This window comes from Scomber japonicus, chromosome 5, assembly GCF_027409825.1.
Source record: "Scomber japonicus isolate fScoJap1 chromosome 5, fScoJap1.pri, whole genome shotgun sequence".
Taxonomy (NCBI): Eukaryota; Metazoa; Chordata; class Actinopteri; order Scombriformes; family Scombridae; genus Scomber; species Scomber japonicus.
Window position 1 is genome coordinate 20678854 of NC_070582.1, and position 20922 is coordinate 20699775.

General features: G+C 42.7%; 1 protein-coding gene across 1 annotated transcript; it reads right to left on the reverse strand.

Moving 5' to 3' along the window:
• Window positions 1-228: 228 nt before the first annotated feature.
• Window positions 229-12970, reverse strand: LOC128358786 (genetic suppressor element 1-like). The gene is made up of 15 exons (XM_053319172.1): window positions 12793-12970; window positions 11041-11240; window positions 8707-8873; window positions 8401-8604; window positions 7708-7863; window positions 6487-6782; window positions 5542-5854; window positions 4823-5430; window positions 4576-4688; window positions 4208-4487; window positions 3272-3385; window positions 2785-3165; window positions 2299-2595; window positions 2054-2157; window positions 229-1903 (listed from the first exon to the last, which is right to left on the reverse strand). The coding sequence occupies exons 1-15, from the start codon at window positions 12968-12970 to the stop codon at window positions 1778-1780; spliced, it is 3537 nt and encodes a 1178-aa protein (XP_053175147.1). The 3' UTR covers window positions 229-1777.
• Window positions 12971-20922: the final 7952 nt, after the last annotated feature.

The window sequence follows — 20922 nt, forward strand, 5'->3', positions numbered from 1 at the left end:
TCGCAACCAAAGTAAAAGCCAACATAGACCACTGTTAAATATTTATCATGAGCAAAGATGCCCTCTCTCCCCCAGGTACAAGACAATAACCAATAAGACATTTTTCAAATATTTTAATGTAAATTTCCATCAGAATGTACAGCAATATATGTTAATAAATAATTCATCGCAATTTTACAGCCCAAATAATACATTACATAACAACTGATTGAAACAAATATGTAGGATTTCACAGCAAGTTTGTAGAGAAAACTGAACAGGTGACACAGGTGATTTGGGGATATTTGCTACTGCAGCTTGAGCTTGTAGACAGGGGATTTTAATATTCAGAACAAAAGAAGCTGAATTATGAATTTGTTACATTGTTTTATCTAGCATGAACAAAAATAAATCTCATCAAAAGACCAGAGAAGGTGAAGTTGATTGTTATCCACCAAGAGATGATGTCATTCTGATGTTTACGTCACCCACAAAACAAGTAGAGAATTGTTCCACGTACTCTAAGAGTATCAAGTGAAACAATATTGTTAGTTTCATCATTATTTGGAGACAGAATTGAATAATTTTGGCTTTTTTGTTTCTTTAACACAAGCAGTGAAAACAGTTTTTCTAAAAAAATATGCCATAAGAAACTTTTAAGTCTCACTCAAGTGATGCCAATTATCTAACAACATATGTAGATTTTTGCAAAAGGCCTTAAAAATCACAACTTTTATTCTCTTCAAGTTTTATTAACATTTATAGGCATGTGGAGGAATTGATGGTATGTGATAAACCATTTTACAATGGTGATAACGGCTTCATCATGTTGTGAGACAAAGGCATTTGCCATGTTGTCTTCTATCTTCAGTTAACCTTTGTCCATTCTCTGTCAACATTTTGACATCACATAACAGTTTTCAAATACTGTCCTAACATCCTTCATTTTCTAAATATTTTTATTCTGACCAGCAGCAATTCAAACAAAACATATGGCTTCCCACACAAAATGGTTAAAACGTACAAAATTCTTCATCTATCACAACTGACATTACCGATGGAAAATGTATTAAAACTGAAAAACCTTTGTTGATACCATTTGCCATTATATATAATATCTTTTAGATATTCCTTATCCCCTGTCACACACAAACTGTTTCATTTGTCAGATACAGTACTCAGTAGACACTACAACATTATACCACACAGAGGACGGTCAAGTATTCCCTCAAATTCCATTTCAAGTGCATCCTATCAAGTTTAAGGCCTGAGGTGTGCTTTGATTCCTTGACTCAATTTTCCTTCTCTGAGTATCAACCAAGTGACCATGGCACGCCTGATCTCTTCTCATTTCTGTCCAGAGAGGCTACAGATTTGTGCCAAATGATAGATCTTGTTAGTGTGGATCAATACAGTTTATGAGAAAATTGATATGACGTGAGTTAAATGGTGGAAAGTCCTTAAAGCCAAATAAAGGGATTAGCAGGAATGGTCAGCATTACTCTGACAAAGATGCTGTTTCACCTACACAGTGTTACAATCTATGGGCAGAATGAGAGAGAGTGGGAATGCCCGGATTACATGGTCACCATGGATTACGGTTACCATGGCAAACATGGTAGATAATCAACTGACTCTGGAAGCAGTCAGGTAGCATAATTGATTGACCAGCAAGGTAACAAGACAAGGATTTGGCTCCTTCAAGTGCTTTAAGTGCGGAGTGGTCTGGCTGCAGTCTGTCTTGTCTCATTATTGTTCCTTTGCTGTCAGAGGTGTATCCATCAGAGAGAATCAGAGGTCACCTGGGCGTGTGCCCCCTGCCCCAGTGAATGTTCGGTAGTGTCAAACACCTCCTGAAGTGCTCGAGCTGGGCCTGCAGTCTCTCTCGCTCCTCTCTCACTTTCTGCCTCTGACTCACTAGCTCCTGACAAATGAAGGACAGACACAATTAGCATTACAAAATCCACATTTTTATTTGACAGATAATGTAGGAACCCTGACATGAAAAGATTACAGTATATAAATCTGCAACAAATAAAGAGACAGACATGCAGATATGGTCTGAGGCACTTACCCCCATAGTGAGAGAGAGCTGCTCTGCAGTTCTGGTCAGGTTGTAGTTGTGTGCTTCAAGTCTTTTACACTGACTGTGAAGAACCTGCCGCTCTATGGTCCAATCTGTACACAGAGAGATCCCAAAAATTATGTTTTTTCATTATTTTATTTCTGTGATTCCAGAAAATGTCATTCTCTGTAACCTTTAAACCTCATGAGATAAACATGGGGTTTATGGATAACATTGGCTTGACATTGACTCACCATCCACGTACTCCTGGTAGGCCTCAAAAATTGTTTCGATACCCTGCCACTTCCTTGGAGCCTCTTCCACCTCTTCCTCCTCCTCATCCTCCTCCTCAGACTCGTCTTCATCCTTATCATCAGACAAGTTCTCCCGTGGTGCCGGATGGTCCCGGCTGGCTAGGGGGAAATGGAAGTGATGGCCGTTGATGTGTGTATGCTGATGGGGGAAGTTGTGATTCAAACTTGATGTTGAGATGTTTTGAGGCAGAGAGTGGTCAACCTTCATGCCGGCCTCCGGGACACAATTTGAGACTCCTTAGATGAAAAGAATGAGACAAAAAGAAAACTTCAGTTTTTTCAGCCATTTTCAGCATCTCGTAAGGAGGCAATAGACACTTCAACAGCTAGCATGTACACACACACACCACTAGATGGCAGAACGTGGACATTGTACAATTCGAAATCAAGTGTAATGGTCAAAACATATGGGAATGAGTGGCCAACCTTTGTTCTGCAGTGTGTTGTGTGTGGACTGCAGCACGGCCTGGTGGAAGTGCTGAGCAAAGGCCTCAGGTGTGAATCTCTCACAGGGCCGATTGCGTCCATTCTGCACAGGGGTGGGCTCCTTTTTCTGAGGAGAAACACCAACGCCATTCTGGAGGCCTTGGATCTTCCTGTTTGGCTGAGATTCCGTGAATCCACCCTTATCATGATGGGGAGCCAAGGGTGGAGGGATGCGGGCCACCTGGGAGTCCATGGATGGCTTGAACATGTCATTGTGGAGAGGATACTTAGGTTTGTGTAAGTATGGAGGGGAAGGGCTGGGAGAGTCCGGGTAAAGATGTCCGTTTGATTGACACGGCAGAGGGGCCGACGAGGAATCACCTACAAAGAAATATGCACAGTTCCTTAGGAAAAAAGAGTGTTTTTGCTGTTTTCAACATGTAATGTATGTCTGTACCTATACAGTATGCTTCTGTGCCTTTCTCACCAGGTGAGGGAGCCGGAGGACTGCTACATGGAGGTAAAGAATTATATCTGAGTGTGTCCAGCGTCACAGTCTTCTTCTGAATAGCCCTCAGCAGCTCTTCTGTCCTCTCCTTATCTAGAAAGAAAAAGACAGAATGAGAACACCTGTCATTCATCCTTGAAAAGTGGCGGATTTAAAGAAGTGATTGGCACCAGGAACTAATGGAAAAAGGTCAGTAAATGGATCTGATAAAATGTTCAATGCACAAAAGTTTAATTTTAGTTTAAGTTTAGTTTTTTTGGAAGAGAATAGAAGAGTTCAGAAGAGTGGATCTGTTTAAACAGATTTCCACCCAGATTTCATGTCTCCATTCATCCAAAAGCTGATAGCCACAGTTTACAGTAAACTAGGTTCACTTGTAATATATCAGAAAATGCTTCAAGCAACTGAAAATTTGAAAGAAAGCACAAGTGAGCTGCTGATTGTTGCATCAGTGTTCCCACGTAATAAACAATAAACAGTTAAACAAAAACACTTTTTATCAACACAAGTAATCGCTAAAGAAACTGGTCATAGTATTAGCAAAATTGCCATATTAGTAACATATATAAGAAAAACACATACAGTATACTGTACATGCACAAGTATATTATAAAATATATAAAAACATTTAATTTGAACTATTTTTTCCTTTTTTTAACTTAAAATATATTTGTTTTAAAGCCTTTTAAAAAGAAAGTCATACATGTTTTATGTCTATCCTTTGCTGGAGAGAGTAAACATACAGTATAACCTTTATTTTATTTTTTATTTTTCTTTCTCCCCTCCTCCAGACTTGGTAAATAACAAAACTGAGAGAAAGGGAATGTTGTATTTTTCCGCAGGGAATCACCAGAGCGGCTGTGAACAGAGCAGAGTAATGTGTAGGATGTGTTTGGACACTAAACAGGTCATTACCTCTTCTCTGCTGTGGGCTGACATGGGAGAGGTTGAACATAAGGAGGAAGTCTTTTTTCTCATCCAGTTCGGGTGTTCTGTCCATCTGCTCTGCAGTGTATGGGGTAGTTAAGGGAGTTGTAGGTGTTAAAGGTGAAGACGCCTTTTTCTTGCCCCGCTCGGCCAGCGGAGAGGGGCTGCGCTCTCTCATCATCCTCCTCCTTTTCCTCCTCTTCTGCCCCAGAAGCTCATCGCGATGGGCCAGCGTACTGAGGCCACACACGCGCAGAAAATCCAGTTTCTTTGGAGAAATATTAGGACAGGTGAGTATCATTAAAATAAAAAAGAAACAAATTACATATATATAATGTATGAATGCGTTCATGCACCTCAGAGGATGTGTCCAGTTTGAGTGGAGGCTGTTCTGTGACTCTCCTCAAATGGGCTTTCACTTCCTCCTCGTCACTCTCATCATATGACTCATTCTGGTCATAGTAATAACCTGGTAGGAGCAGAGAAAGAAGAAATTGCCTTTTATTATTAAAATGTGTTATATATATGCTGCATCTATCTATCTATCTATCTATCTATCTATCTATCTTTGCCTTCTTGATCCTTCTGCGTCATACTGCTCACCTCCCTCTATGGCCTCCCTCCTCCTCTTCTCCTCCAGATCCAGCTTGCTGAACAGTCGACGGTGCTGCTGGAGAACTTCGTCATACACCAGCATGCTGTCTGGCGCCTTACTCTCTCGCTCCCTCACTGGAGACGGAGAGGCAGCCTGGCCTCTCCCCCCAATGTCAGTGCAGCTACCAGGGACAGACAGAGGCACATACGGTCTCTGGTGGAGGTTACTCATGTGATGGTGGTGATAGAGGCTCTGGGTGGCCCTGTCCTGTTCAGCCTTGTTCCAGAAGCCTGCCTCCTGTAAACTAGCTCCTCTCAGTGAGGGGTACTTCTCTGGGCCTTCTGCTCTCCTCCTGCCTCCCTCTTCCATCCTCTCCCCCCAAGTCAGATGGGGTCTGTCTGCTCTGGTCAGTCCTGGAGGTGGCCGACTTGGCAGCGTAGCAGGGTTTAGTTTTCGACGGGAATCTGCAGGGGTGTCAACGAGGGAGGCCGGGTTCCACAGCGTAGTCGGGGGAGCAGGAGGGTGATGGGGACCTTTAGGGGAGATAAGAGGAGGTGGAGCACCAAGGCAGGGGGGCACATCTTTGCTGCCTGGATTGTGATGGATTGAATTGGTTCTGTTTAGGAAATGAGAAGCAAAATCATTTTAGGATTTACCTACACTCAGTAAGTGACATGCAGAAAAAGTACAAATAATTTCCTAAAGCTAATATCTTTGGCATTCTCACCTGTGGCTGTCTCTCCTCAGCTCCACCCCTTTCCCAGGTGACCTGAGACTCATCTCCATGGGACCATCCCTTTCCTGTCCGTGGCCTCGCTGTCGTGTTAACCACGCCTCCTCGCTGGCCCTCTGAGTCATCATGGCAGCTGCCAGAGCTCCATGGATCCCCCCTGGAGCTGCAGCTTGATGCTTCCCCAGGTGAGAGGGCACCAGGCTGGGCACCGGGTGCGGGATAGAGCCCCTGGAGGAGTGAAGGCCAGGCTGCAGGGGCAGAGGTTTAGGCGCTGGGAAAGCTGGGTGCTCTGACTCCTTGGGTTTATCTGAAAAAACAATGAAGTGTGTCATTGAATGTGTAATGTCAATGTGGTATGTTAAGTGTTACGTTGATGACATTACATGTGAGTACAATTGTCTCCACAGGATATTTCAATGCATTTAAGGTTTTTGACTTTTCCATGATATCCATCAGATTTATTTAGACACCATTCAACATCAATAGAAAGTGTGTATCACTTACAAACATGACTGTGCACACAACAGTCTCACTTAGATTTGATTATGAGGTATAGTGAGCTTGTGTAAAGCTCATGGATAGAACACAAATCAAAATGTGCTAATTTACATGCCAATCTGTCTATTAGATAGACTGGATTGGATTTTTGGCTTTGTGTTTGCACTAGAGGAGAGGTCAGGGTGTCACCAAATCATAAGTAATTGTCCTTTGGGGGCCTTAAATATGCATAACAGATTTCATGGCAATCTGGCCAAAATATCTGACTGTGAAAGTGTTGGACAGTTACACTGCTTTACAGCTATTGAAAACTCAAATTACTGAGGATTACAACTATTTAAATGGAATCATGAGTTTCTCTCTTAGCCTCTGGAAATAGCAATATATTTCTGTGAGTGTGTGCACGTGTACAAGTGCATGTGTGTGTTCATGTGTAGGTACCCAGTCTGCTAGGGGTGAGCCTCTCCCCTGGCCTGGCCCTGTCCTCCGGTGGTGCCCTCCGAGCCTGCAGTTCAGCCAGGTAGTGGCTTTCTGCCGCTCTGACCATCTGCTGCTGTCTCTCCCTCTGCCTCTCCTTCTGTCTGTCCAGCTCTCTCTCCCGCTCTCTCTCTCTCTCCTCCTCCCTTTCTCTCTCCCGTTCCCGCTCTCGCTCTCTTTCCAGGCCTGCCTCACGCTCCCTTTCTTTCTCTCGTTCTTGCTCTCTCTCTCGCTGGCGGAGCTCGTTCTCCATCTGTAGCCTGTGGGGGAAGTTGACAAGTATGCGCGCGCACACACACACACACACACACACACACATATATATATATACACACACACACACACACACACACACACACACAGGGGGAGAAGGTGAGAGATGCAACACCCAACATGAGGCAGATATTAACCAAACACTGGTGAACCTCACACAAACATTTGTGGCTGAAACATACACACACTCAGAAACACACACAAATACGCACACACATACTCCACTTACCATGAGGCAAATAATCCATACACAGCATGACTGAGCAAGAGCAGATGAACACTTAATAGGTATCCACAGGAAAAGGATACACACACACACACACACACACACACACACACACACACAAGAGTACACTCACCAGCAATCAATAGCACACAAACCTACAAGATATGCAAAAGGCATTACAGAGCCACATAATAAATACCATTCATTTCAAACACAAACTTAAACCCCCACCCCTGTGCATTATGCCACTGGGATACGATGTGTGTATTGTGAAACTGAGAAAAGAGCTCAAACACTAACAGAAAATGACAAAAAGGGAGTAAGAATGACTTCCTTATGTATGTGTAGAGGACTTTACATATGCATTGGCTTGCCTGTGTATATGTGTGCACTGTGTGTGTGTGTGTGTGTGTGTGTGTGTGTGTGTGTGTGTGTTTGTGTGCGTGTGCGTGTGTGTGAAGGACAGTGTGTGTGATGAGTGTATAGGAGGCACTGTGGGGTGTGTGCTAAAAATATCACACACTCAGCAACCTGTGCCTACCCTGCAGAGAGAGATTACACAGCCCTGCAGACAGAGAAACAGGAGAGGTGTACAGAGAGGAAGAGAGAGAGAGAGAGAAGGGGGGAGGGGGTAAGAAAGAAAAAGGCAAAGAGTGTATATGTATGAAAGTGTGTGTTTATGTTACCTTTCGGCTAGTGCTGTATGGTTTAGTTCTCCAGGGTAGTGGGCTCCAGGCAGGTGCAAGTGTAGGGCAGAGGGGTGGAGAGGAGGGAAGGCGCCCCCCGCAGGCACTGAGTAAAACTGTGACCGCAGCGCAGAAAGACACAGAGACTCCTCCATCCTATGACAGACCGACAAAGGTAAATGAGTCAGACTTTATTTGCACGGGTCAAGTCAGGAACAAGGGAAACATCATGACAGTGAAGGTGAAAGGATAAACGATGGTATTGTAAAGGTTGTGGGGTAATTGAGGTAGACAAATCTAAAAAGAGAAGGCAGATTAGTTAGAGGGGGAAGAAGAATAGTTACAGGATTGTCTCAAATAAGTGTGGATCATTTGATCATTGATAAAAGCTGCATGCTAACACATAAGCATAAAGTAACAAAGTGTTTTCTTTGTTCTAGGAGGGGTTTTGTTAAGTTTTGATGTATTTTTTGGTTTGTGATCTGACTGAAAAGCTCCAAACAAAATATTTGTTTATATACTGTATGTATAATATATGTGTAATATATACTGTGTGTGATATTATACCTGCCCTTCACTGATGGGGCCAAATGTAACAACTACTATTGAGTGAAATATACAAACCCCAGTCTCTTGTGCCTGTTACACAGTGCTTTCACAACACGATTGAACAGGTTAAAGTTGTACTGTTACCTGGGTAAGGACAGATGGTGGTGCAGGTAGGCAGGGTGGTAGTAAGCAGCGGCAGCAGCGGCATGGGCAGCAGCAGCAGGGTCGAGACTCAGGGGCAAAGAGGTCAGTCTTAGGTCATCTGAGGCAGCAAAGGGTCGGAGCGCTCTCAGGTACTCCTCTGGGACAGCACCCGAGGGCACCACAGGATGCATCTGTCCCGGCAAACTGCAGGACACAACACAATGAATCATATGATATACAGTACAGAAGATTATAATCAAATAAAGGGTTATAATCAAATACATAATGAGTGTCTACTGTATTTACCTGAGGCTCTGTATTCGGGGGTCTTGCATGACGGAGCTGGGGGTGAGGCCAAAGGTGTGAGCTAGGGGATGAGGTGAAGGGATGGGGGGAGTCCTCTTATCCTGCTGTGGCTGAGTGTTCTCAGCACCCAGTCGCTCCCTGCTGAGTCCCTGAAGGCCCGGCTCGACCTAAGTGTGACACAGACAGACAGGTAGTGTGAGAGGAGATATTAGTAAATAGATGCATGGGGTTTGAGTGTGTACTAGATTGAAACTGAGCAGAAGAAAGTTCAGGAAAAAGAGGAGAGGGAAACTGGAAGGAACGACTGGATAAAACCTCTGAGCTGCACCCAGGGGCTCAGTCGAGTGGAAAAGTGGGTCTGATATGTCATAACAGGTCAAGATCAAAGTGGAAAGATGATCCTATATAGATATCTGGCCAACTGCACTCTCCATCAATCACTCTTTCTTTCTAAGGGCTTCTCACTCCTAGGATTTGGTCGCCACAATGTTACGATACTAAAATTTACCACCACGACAAGAGCAGTGATAGAAAAAAACCAACTAATTATAAAAAGGAAGTTTCCCAGAGTTGCATATGAAAATATAATATTATCCTGGTGGCACAGTTGGCAAAGACTCATACCATGTGACAGTTTCCTAGGTCTCAGTTTGGCGCAGTTTGCTTTATATGTCACATGCTTTTATATATGAAGGTTGAGTAAAACTGCCAGTAGAAAATCTTAAAAATCTTAATACAGTGTGAAAATTCCGTACACACTGCTTTTGAAACTGGGACCTAAACAACACAGAAGAAACGGTGTTAATGGGCACTGATTTTCCAGTATAAAGAAGCTTTTTCTGAAGCCAGGAAACATTTGACTACAATATGTCAATTAGAAAAAAAAACACTAACATTTCCACTATTGTGTCAAATATTGTTGCTACAGCAACAGACGGCGCTACAGGTCAGACTAACCACAGACAATCCACAAACAAATGACCTCTTCCAGCAACACCCAATCTGCCACCCTAGTTTTGTACAATGCTTGACTTGCAGTGAAATATCTGCAGTTTGAATATGTTTGAATAGCTTTGAATGTGTCACATGAAAAGTAGATTCAAACCAGTGATGAACCGTCTGTCTCTTTATCATTCGGCAATCTACACTGGTTCAAAATTAGAAGGGGACAACACACGGAGGGTCTGGAGAGCAGCCATCACATTCCTTGACCTCTGACCCCATTGACAGCCAATGGCCTCCATAGATGCAGCAATACACACACAAACAGTCTTTTGCTTATATTGTCTGGTGCTCTGTCTTTCCCTGTTCTAAGACAAGCTGCATAGAGTCAGGACAAATATTGAGTCTATGCAATGCTTTAGAGCCCTCTCTCCTCTCTCTGTCACTCTCCTGCTCTTTCTTACTTGCCTCCCTTCCTTTCTTAACATCCCATTCTCTATTTTCCTGCCTCCCTCCCTCCTTTTTTCTCTCTGAATGTCTGAATGGGAGCCCCAGGCAGGCCGAGCCACAGAGTGGTCTTTGTGAAGGGGGAGAAAGGCAGCTCTGATCCTGGGGGAAGTGGCTACTGTGGGGGCTAACCCCTGCATTGTGTGAGGGGCCTGGTTCCTCGCCCCAGCTTAAATTCACTCACACACCCACAAGCAAACACATCCACAGACTCACATACACACACACAGGTCCCTCTTCACATCCTAAGCCTTTTGTGGTGAAGGGTCAAGTACACACACACACACGCACGTATGCACACACATACAGTACACGCACATACACACGTAGAAACACTGCAGGAAGCTGAACACAATAGGTGCCAGTCTCTACAGCCTCTAGTGTTTCTTTACAGACCCTTCATGTGTTGCAGAAAAAGACATGGACTGATTAGCGAGAGGAAGAGGGAGTGAGGCAGAGGGGTGAAAGCATGAAAATGAAAGAATGAGACAAGACAGAAAGAAAAGGAGGGAGGTGGGGCACGGAGAGATGGCTGGTTTTGACAGTTTGATGTTGACAAGCACTGAGACTATTTCTTTAATGGAGGGAGCAGCAGCAGCAGCAGGATGGAGAACGGAGGCAAAAAGAGACAAACGACTCATCTGTGCTAAGAGAGAGCGTGAGCGGTAGAGTTATAGATAGATAGATAGATAGATAGATAGATAGATAGATAGATAGAAAGAAAGAAAGAAAGAAAGAAAGAAAGAAAGAAAGAAAGAAAGAAAGAAAGAAAGAAAGGAGAACCCAGCAAGACAGGGGTACAAAAAGTACCGATACACAGATAGAGAAAAGCAAATGTCTTTTCCAAAGCCTGCCTGGAACACCAGCAGGCACGATATGTCTTACCTGTCGTCCGTCGGCCCTCCACAGGCCGTTGCTGGTCTTGGTGGGCGCAATTGTGACTACTGGAGGTGTGCTGGGGACACCGTGGCCCCTGGACTGGCCCAGGAGGGGCCCTAATGAGCCCCGCTTAGGGGTGGTGACTGGCGAGCTGTGGCTGGTGGCTGGGGAAGAGACTGGAGACGACTCACCGCTGAGGGCAGAACCTGAAGAGAGGAAGGAAGGAAGGAAGTGGGTGAATGATAATGGGAAAGGCAAAAACAAACTGCAGCTATCAGGCGGCTGATCAGATTAAAAAGATTTTAGGATCAAACAATCCCCCTGTGACATAATACAGATGGTACAAGAATAGGAAAAATAACTTTTTTGACTGTGTGCTGGCCAACGAAGAGGTAAACAGTGATTCAATAATTTTGATGAAATGCACTCTGGCGAAATATGACATAAATAAAGTGAAGTGTAAAAAGATACAGTAGGTAGAAAAGATCAGGGGAAAAAGGCACAAAATGAAAGATTGTGTGTGATGATTTTGAGTGTGTGCGTGTTGATAAAAAAGGCGTAAATCTGAAGTGGAGAGAATGAAAGACGGATGTGATAAATGAAGGTGTTAAAAAGAAGCTGGGGTGTAACACGGCGAAGGGGAACGTGTTAAATGTGATGAAGAGAAAGTATGCGTGTGGATGTCCATAACACTCACTCTGCCGTCACTCTATTACTGTAACACTCATTAATCAGTACACACACACACACACACACACCCACACCCACACCCACACACACACACACACAAACACAGAAAAACACAAACACATTCAGAGAGGGTAAGAAGGAGGAAATAATGAGATGGGGAGAAAGTGGGCAAGCATAAGCTCGTGTAGGTAGCAAAAGAGCTACAGGGAGAGAATGAGAGAGAGAGAATGAGATGGAGATGGAGAGAGAGAAAGAGGAGAGAGAGCTTGTTATAATTGGCTGTAATTAGATTCTTATTATTAGGAGATGAATGGAAACGGATAAAGGAAGAGACAGAGAGGGAGAGGTCAGGATAGGTCAGCTCTTATCCAACACCTTCATTAGGACACCAATGACTTTAGTGAGCACACACACAGGCACGCACGCACAAACACACACACACACACACACCCAACCTAAGAGCTACCAGGCAAACACAATGTTGCACATTTATCCACAAAAAACAACTTTGGCCTGTAAAATCATCTGCATTACACAGTTACTGGCACTGCATTACAATACACTGTCCAATTTTCCATCATCAATCCACATTCACGTCTTAAAGGGACAGTTCAACATTTTGGGAAATGATTTGCTTTGCAACAGAGAGTTAGATGGTAAGATTGATATCACTGTCATATCTTTATGGTAAATATTAATCTGGAGACAGCAGCTGGTTAGCTTAGCTTAGCATAAAGACTGTAAACAGAGGGAAACAGCTAGCCTGGCGCTGTTGAAGGGTAACAAAGTCATACCTCTAAAGCTCACTAATTAACACATTAAATCTCATTAGTGTAGAAGGTGAATAAGCATATTTCCTAAAACACAAACAAACAATCCTCTCATTTTGTTTTTAAAGCACAGTCTAGAGGTTTAGAGGTGACAAAGTGAAAATGGTGTTGTACAATTCAGGAGCGTGTGTGTGTGTGTGTGTGTGTGTGTGTGTGTGTGTTCAGGACCATGTTGGCTCTCCAGGGCCTGGAGCTGCTGGACTTATACGTTTTTTAAAAAGGTTAGATCACCACTCACCTCTGGGATCCTCGGCCTGTTTGGCCAGTTTACGCAGGGCAGCAGCGAATCCAGAGTTTGCAGATTGGGTAACTGCGTTCCCATTGGTTAGTGGGCTGAGGGGACTGACAGTGGCCGTGGTGCGAGTTGCTGTGGAGATCATTCCTAATGATGGCGATTTGTTGGACTCATGGTTCATACCTGAGGAGCAGAGCATAAGGAAAGAAGTGATGAGCTTTGATATATCCAGAGATTAAATTTAATCTCTAAATAAAACACAGGCAATCCAGCTAACAGGAGTATTTGAGGAATTGGATTACAACCTCTTCTTAAAAAGAGTTTTGTGCTTTGAATAATTTTGTAAGAAAAATGTGTCTGCTTTACAACATCTATTTATCTTGAATTAATGAAACTCATCCCACACACACCCTTAAAGAGAATGGACGTGTGTGTGTGTGTGTATGTGTGTTTCTGCCTTTGTGTCTGGACATCATTGTGAGTGCATACGCCCGGGTCAGCTCCACTAGAGACAGAGTAGAGGGAGTAGAGCTGTGTCAAATAGAGCGGTGACCCTAATAGCAAATCACACACATGAGTGCACACATGTCCATTTCCTCAAGGGGGCCAGCCAACACATCTTAGGATCTCAGGAGTGTCTACATGCAAACATGATGAACTATCGCTGCATTTTTACACCTTCACAGATTGATGAGTGTACACACACACATAAACACACACTGCTACATATACACACATGCCTTAGATCCACAACAATCTTCTGAATAGTGGACACCCTTTGAGAAAACATGGGTAGACTAACCTTTGTCTTCACCCTCTACCCTCTTACTGACCCACTAATGTTAATTACAGCTGGAATTAGCCAGCAGCCCCCCTGCCTGCTACAGCTATGACCTCATTACCACCACAACACACACAACCACTTTTCACACTCACAGGCACATGTGTGCACACGCCAATACCACAGGAAGGAACAAACAGAACAGACAACAAACCAACCACCAAAGCAGTAAGCACTTTCATACATGCACATTGAACAATACTATTGAAAGTCCCTCTTCTCATTCTGATGATTTTCAGGAAGCGGAAGTGAAGAAAAATAAAGGGCAATCAGATTTTAGAGGTTGAAAACTGTCTCTCACATTTACAGACGTCAGATTAGATGTCTACCTTTAACCTGCCACATGTGAGCACAACCCTGCAGAGGAAGTTGCCGGATGATAAACAGAGTGTGAGAAGACAAGATATAAAAGGAGGGAGCAAGGGAGAAGTGAATGAAAGCCAAAACTTGACAAAATACAGAGTGAGCGGCCATGAAGTGCAGATCAAAAGAGGTCAGTATATTAAAACTTGTACAGGAAGTTAAGATATTTCCTCTACATGGATCCAAAATGTATTTTTTTAAAGTTACAATGAATAAATCATAATTAAAATTCAAAAAAAGGTTTTGCAGACTCTCTGACCCTGACAGAAACAAATCAACCTACAGCTGGCTGACATTTATAACATGTTTACAATTGGCATACATGCATATTTTGACAAGACTATATTTATATATCAGAAGATGTTCAAAATAGGGTTCTTAAATAATCACTATTTATTTTCCTTTTCTTTAACCACTAGTTTTCCTTTTCTTTCTTTGGCAGCACAAATGTATTTACAGTACATGTCATGCCAATAAAGCAAATTGAATTTGAAATTAAAACAGATAAAAAGGGAAAGAGAGATGAAGAGAGTAAAAGCTCAGATCCTGACAGGGCTGCGCGTGTTTGTGCGTGCGTTTGTGTGTGTGTGCGTTTGTGTGTGTGTGTGTGCGTCCGTGTGTGTCTATATCTCTGTCTCTGCTGAGCCCAGCAGTCAAGGGAGAGATGATAAGACAGTTTCTATCGACTCTTTCTCTCCCTCCCTCTTCTCTACTCACTCTCTCTTTCCTTCCTGTCTCTCCTCTTCTCTCTCTCTCTCTCTCTCTCTTTCTCGTTTATCTCAGCACACTGGAGCTTATTTAACAAAAGCCAACACACATAATCTCCTCTCTGTTTCTTGCTTTCTTTCTTCTTTCTTTCTTCAATCTTTTCTTACAGGCTATTCCTCTGATATTTATCCATGTCATTCAAACACACACACTAACACATATACAAACACAAACACACATAATATATGCATGTCCACATATTTCAAACATGCAAACAGACACACTCACCCTCCCGCTCACTGTTCCTCCTGCTCGTCGTCTTTCTGCTCCTCTGTGAGACTCTTTCTCTCTCCCTCTCAGCCTTGCAGCTGCTACGTGGTCACGTGACCTCTTTTCTATCCACTTCCCCCCTCCTCCTCCTACTCTCCATCCACCGTCCCCCCCTCCTTCCACTCCCTCTCCATCTATCACCCTCACCATCCTACCTCCTCCTCTTTTCTGTCACTCTTTTTATCTTTCCATTTTCTCTTCTTAGCTGTCCCTTCTCTCCACCTCAAACTGTGCTCTCTTGTCGTTTTCTTTTCTCTCTTCATACTTCATCCTCCCTCCTATTAGCTCCTATTGGGGTGGAGGGAGACGAGGGGAAGGAGGACGGGGGGGGGGGGGGGTGACGGGAAGGGTAGGAGTGTGGTTTGAGCTGTGTGTGTGTGTGTGTGTGTGTGTGTGTGTGTGTCTGTGTATGTGTGTGTGTGTGTGAGTGTGTGTGTGTGTGTGAGTGTGTGTGTTTGTGTGTGTGTGTGTGTGTGTGCATGTGTGTGTGTGGCAGAAGGTGGTGTTAACCCTCCATCCATCACTGTCTCTCTGCTAGTCAGTCCTGTCTGCTTTGGGACAGGGACGGGGTGGGGGAGGGGGAGTTTTCTGACAGAGACCTTTCACCCTTCACCTCTAACCCTTCCTGCCATGGACAGCAGGAGGTTGGAGGATGAAACCCATCAGACCTAAATACAAATTAAGACATTTAACTCCCTTTAGGACTTTTCTTTTAAAAGTGATGACTGAATAAGTAAACAGGACTAAAGGCCATGCTAGCAGCCCCATGAGGCTGTAATGCTCATTACACATCAGAAAACAAACCACTGGAGAAATGGAGAGACAACTTTGCTATTCATATCACTACTGGGGCAAAAATGTATGTTTGGCCAGAGAGTTTTACCAAAGGACATGCCATGTTTTTCCCTAATTCAGGAGGGTTTATGCTCTGTACAGCAGCCATTTTAGAAGGCCTGTGTCTCACACTAAGTTTGTCAGATCTACCACATCAAGTTTTTTTGTTTGTTTGTTTTGATTTTAATATTCTGTCTTTATTTGCTGGTTAAAAGTTGTTTATAATGTCACATGATCTTTTTCATTTGTTTTTTTGAAAGTGCCACTGTACATATGAGCACATGCAACACATACAAAAAACTGAAAAAAAACCTAAGACAAATACAACAAGGGTAATACATTAGCATTAGCATATTGCTAACCTTTTATGAATTCATAGATGACCAGCCAAAGTATTATCATCATATAGAGCAAATATTTAAAATAGTAAATACTAAGACATAGTCCTAATAATTGTTGATGTTGTTTCTTTCTTGTTTGTTACACATATAATAAATTATAAAATCCATCCTAAACAAAGTAAATGATGGTTGGTGCCTTCAATTTCATGTAACCTATGAATATGGTATTTGCCCATAATGTCAATGAGATTAACCAAATCAGATATATTAGATGGCAGATAGTCTGAAAATAATCTCAGATTTTCATCCATGAGCTGTGCTTTGAGCTGAATGTTACTGCTAGCATGCAAAAACTGACTACGGCTAGCACATTACAAGCCAAGATACTGATATTACTAAAATATACTAAAATGCTAATGTCGCTTCAAAAATGCAAATGTTTAGCTTGTCAGCATTAATCTCAAACTACAGCTGAAGGTGTGTTCAGACTGCTGAATGTAAAGTGAATTTTAAAGGTGGTGTAACTGCGTACAAAGTGGAAAGGAAGGAGTGGGATGGACAAATGCAAATTCATTGTGGGAAGCACAGGTTGAGGCAAATATACAGTTGAATATGTGTCAATTTGAGCAAACACTGTATTTGCACATATAAATGACTATATTTCATGCCAAATACAAGAGTAAACCAAGAGGAGTCTGGGGGAAAATAAATGAATGTAAACACAACTACAGAAACTTTTGAACGGAAATGCTTTGAGAGAAAAATGCAAGGCAAAAATATGTTTTACGTCAAATCTTTCCATTGCCAGACAGCTGTTAGCACAATAACATTTAATATGCAGTTACGATGTTAACATCAGCATGTTAACATGCATACAGTATGTTTCAAACATGCTAACATATAACATAGCCACATACTAACATTCAAGATATTAGCAACCATTATTTTCAAAGTACATCTGATGCCATCAGTTTTTGATCATTAGTTTAATGTTGCTGTATTGAACCTACATATTGAATGCTTTGTTCATAGAGACTGAGGACAATCTCCTAGCTTTCATTGTTAAAACTGGGTGGAAAAAATTTGAGAAATCCCTGCATTTCAGAACCAATCCAAAGTCTTTAGGGCGGCCCTTCTTATTAGGGCGGTGACATGCAGTTCACTACAGAGGAGAATGGGGGGAGAGAGTATCATTTCCAGTAAGGCTCGTCCTTGACAAAATGTAAGGGGTGTAGTAGGTTTGTTAGTGCCATTCTCACAGCTGTTCAAGCAACTACCAAGCATTTAGAAATCCCCAGACTTAAGTAGGCAGACATCTCATTTTGTCTGATATCACAACATTATATATGAAAAGGCAGGGGATCATCAAAGTCACTATTTATCTGCGTGTCTGTACCAAAGTTCTTTGCAATCTGTCCAATTTTTAAGATACTTCCATCTGAACTAATGTTTCGGACACTCCGACCAACAGCTGAACAACTGATCATCATTGCCATCCCTAGAGTCACCCTACTAACATGGCTAAAAATAAGCCAACACCAACACTTTGCCAAATAGAAAATTACATTCACGTGTGAGTCCATTCATCCACAAATAAACAAATAATAACACAAAATCGCACTTTGCTCAGCATGATGTCAGTGACATGTGACATGTTGAGGCCTGTGTCTTTAACACCTTCTCTCTCTCGCTCTCTCTCTCTCTCTCTCTCTCTCACACACACACAAAAACACCCACTACACAGGGGGACTGTGAGGACAGCAGGGGGGACCTGCTCTGCTCCGTCAGCTCATTAAAACAGCCTGTGTGTCTGTCTGTGTGTGTATGTGTGTTCGTGTGTGTGTGTGTTTAAGCGAGGATGGGTCATTAGGATGGAAGAAGAGGTTGTAACATACTACCTACTCATTAATCCTCATCACGCTGGCATGTCTGAGTGTGTGTTCCTGTGTCGGCTACTGTGTGAACACTTAGACACAACATTGACTAACCTCAAATGTGTTTGTGAACAGTTACCTAACATTAGACTAATAATGAGCATGCACACAAACACAAACACACACACACATACCCTAAACACAAAATATGCTCCATTTAAGATTTAAGACATTATTATTTGGACTCCTACAGCTGATACTAATAGCTACACCAGCTACTGATGCTGTTACAATAGTTGGCAGACTTTTTCAAATTCCTCTGACAGAAACATACACACACACACGCACAGTGAGAGAGAGAGAAAGGAAGAAAGAAAGAGAGGGAGAGAGGAAAAGTAGCCAAATGTTTTACAGCCTCCTAAACTTGTCTGTAATAGCAGTCAGAGTGGCGTCAACACAGCAGTCTCCAGGGTTACTCCAGGGGCTGCTAAATGGCTTTACTAGCTCCAGTCACTCTGCAGCTCACATAGAAACACTTAACACTTCCTTACAATCCATAAACAACACACATGCTCTCCTGCTTCAGGGTCTTCCGTGCTCTCAAACACAAAAGCTGGCACATAAATGAACTCGAATGTCAGAAAAATGACATAAGACAGAGCAATGACATCAACAAAAACACACACATGACCTGGCTGTATAATAGATTCAAAGATAAGCACATATACAATCAGCTGACTCAGGACCCAAGTGCGTCACAAAATGTATGCATGTGGCCCCTAGGGACCAAACAGCCAGCACACATTTATGGTCCTGGGATAAATGGAGCAGAAAAACCACATACTGTAATAACCAACACCTCCAGCAAAAAAAAAAAAAAAAGAAAACAAATAGGAAGCATACTGAAAGACACACTGGAGCAGAGAATTAGTAGCACACAGCAGGGAAAAAACAATGGAGACAGTATGGGAAGTGTAGCAGTCATTACTCTGTTTTATATTAAACAGTGTGTCCGCTAGAGCAGAGCCATGTTTACTGTGCAGTCATAACAGTGTGGAGATGTTGGTGAAAGGTCTATAAATTATTACCGCCACAGCTTAGCACAGAAATGTGGGCTGTCAGCAAAGACGGTGAGATCGGAAAAGCTTTTCACTTCTCCTCCCTTGAATTCAGGCCTCCACTTCCACCTCCTCTTGGCTGCAGGGCACTTTTTGTCTTTCGGTGACCTCTTCTCTATTTCTCTAATCAGTGCACTTGTCTACAAGCATCTTGTCACCGTCTGTCAGATACAGAAAGAAGATATAAACAGCAGCCGCTTTGGGACCCTTACACTTTGTTTATCTGACCGCGTTATCATTTCTTTGCCTTGTCATTTCCTCAGTATCTCCTTTTCGGTCTCCTACCACTCACTCGACAGCCTCTCCCATCATGTCGGCTACATTTCTGTTTTTCCCCTCTGTGTCATCGATCTCTTCTGCAGCGTGTTGCTCCGTCTTGCCTCTCTGATACGGAGATGATGCAAAAAGATAAAACAATCTGAGGCAAACCAATCTTATTCTGTCTCAGTTTATTTTGGCGCCTGGCTGCGACTGACTCTTGCCCGCAGGTTTTGTGTGTGTATGTGTGTGTGAGTGTGTGTGCAGCCTAGGTGGTGGAGGTGTATACAGAGGGTCGTGTCAGACAGTTGACAGCCACAGTTCCTCCTTCACTGACCCTGGGCTGGCTCTGCTCACCAGGTGCCGACAACGCAGTGGCTAGACCGCAACCATCTGAACAAACACGAGGGGGGGACACACAGTCATCGCACAAAGGTATACGAACACACACAGAATAGCAGATGCACACAAACAGACCTGTCAGACAGGTGTTGGATAAGTATAAAGTGCAGGGTGTAATTGAGGTGTGTGCTCTTAAAAGAAGACCTGCAAAAAAATATAAGTGTAGTACTAAATGGTGTAGTATTGAGAGCTGAAAAGTGCAGTTTGGGGCAGGAAATCAGAGATTAGCCGACACTGTTTGGTCAGGTCTCTGGGAAGATTAAATTTACAGATTTAATGGATTATTTCCTCACACATTATCACTTATAGATTAAACCTGAGCAGCCTGCCATCACATCTGTTTTATGTCAGTTTGTATACCTGCTTGATGTTGTGTATGTTTGATGTTGGTTCTTGATGACTGAAACATGAGCCTGTTACCGCTGTAAGAAAATCATTTGTTTGTGCCTTCCGGTTGTGCTCCTCTCCCTTCCGATTTTTTCCCAATATGCAAAAGAGGTGGTTGAAGCTGTTTAGATTCCCTATTGCACCTTGAGTAATCCTGGAATACAGTTTACACTTTTGAGAGCTATTACATGTGAGGTATCACTAAAAATGATAGGTAATGATAGGTAATAGTGGGTCATACATGAGATAGATAGCCTATAGGATAGTATTGGAGGAGAATTAAAGTAATACAGTAGTGTCATTAATCTGGGGATTATTTTCTAAAAGGGCCTAAATGGACTCTGTGGTGAGATTGTTTCCATGACGCTGTTTGTAAAGTCAAAATTCAACATTGAACCTCTATTTTCAAGTTATCATGTAAATTTGAAAACATACAATCAGATGAGGAAGTTCATGTGAACTGTTCGAAAACTCCAGAACAGTTGCTCAATATACTGTGGTAATATCAGTTTTCTCAACTTCTCTTTGCACGGTAATTTTCTCAATTAATCACTATTCTAAAGAAAACAATGTAATGTCCATCAGAGTTTCTGACATCCTAAGATTACATTTTCACATGTCTTGTGTTGCCCAAGACAATGGTCCAAAACCAAGTCCTGAGAATATTTGGTGTTATT

Excerpts from the sequence above, each read along its gene's own strand:
- LOC128358786 (XM_053319172.1), bottom strand. The coding sequence starts at position 12,970 with ATGAACCATGAGTCCAACAAATCGCCATCATTAGGAATGATCTCCACA. Across the intron at positions 5,855-6,486 it reads GCTCACCCCTAGCAGACTGG|ATAAACCCAAGGAGTCAGAG; the intron begins GTACCTACACAT and ends TTGTTTTTTCAG. Across the intron at positions 2,596-2,784 it reads CAACACACTGCAGAACAAAG|GAGTCTCAAATTGTGTCCCG; the intron begins GTTGGCCACTCA and ends TTTTCATCTAAG.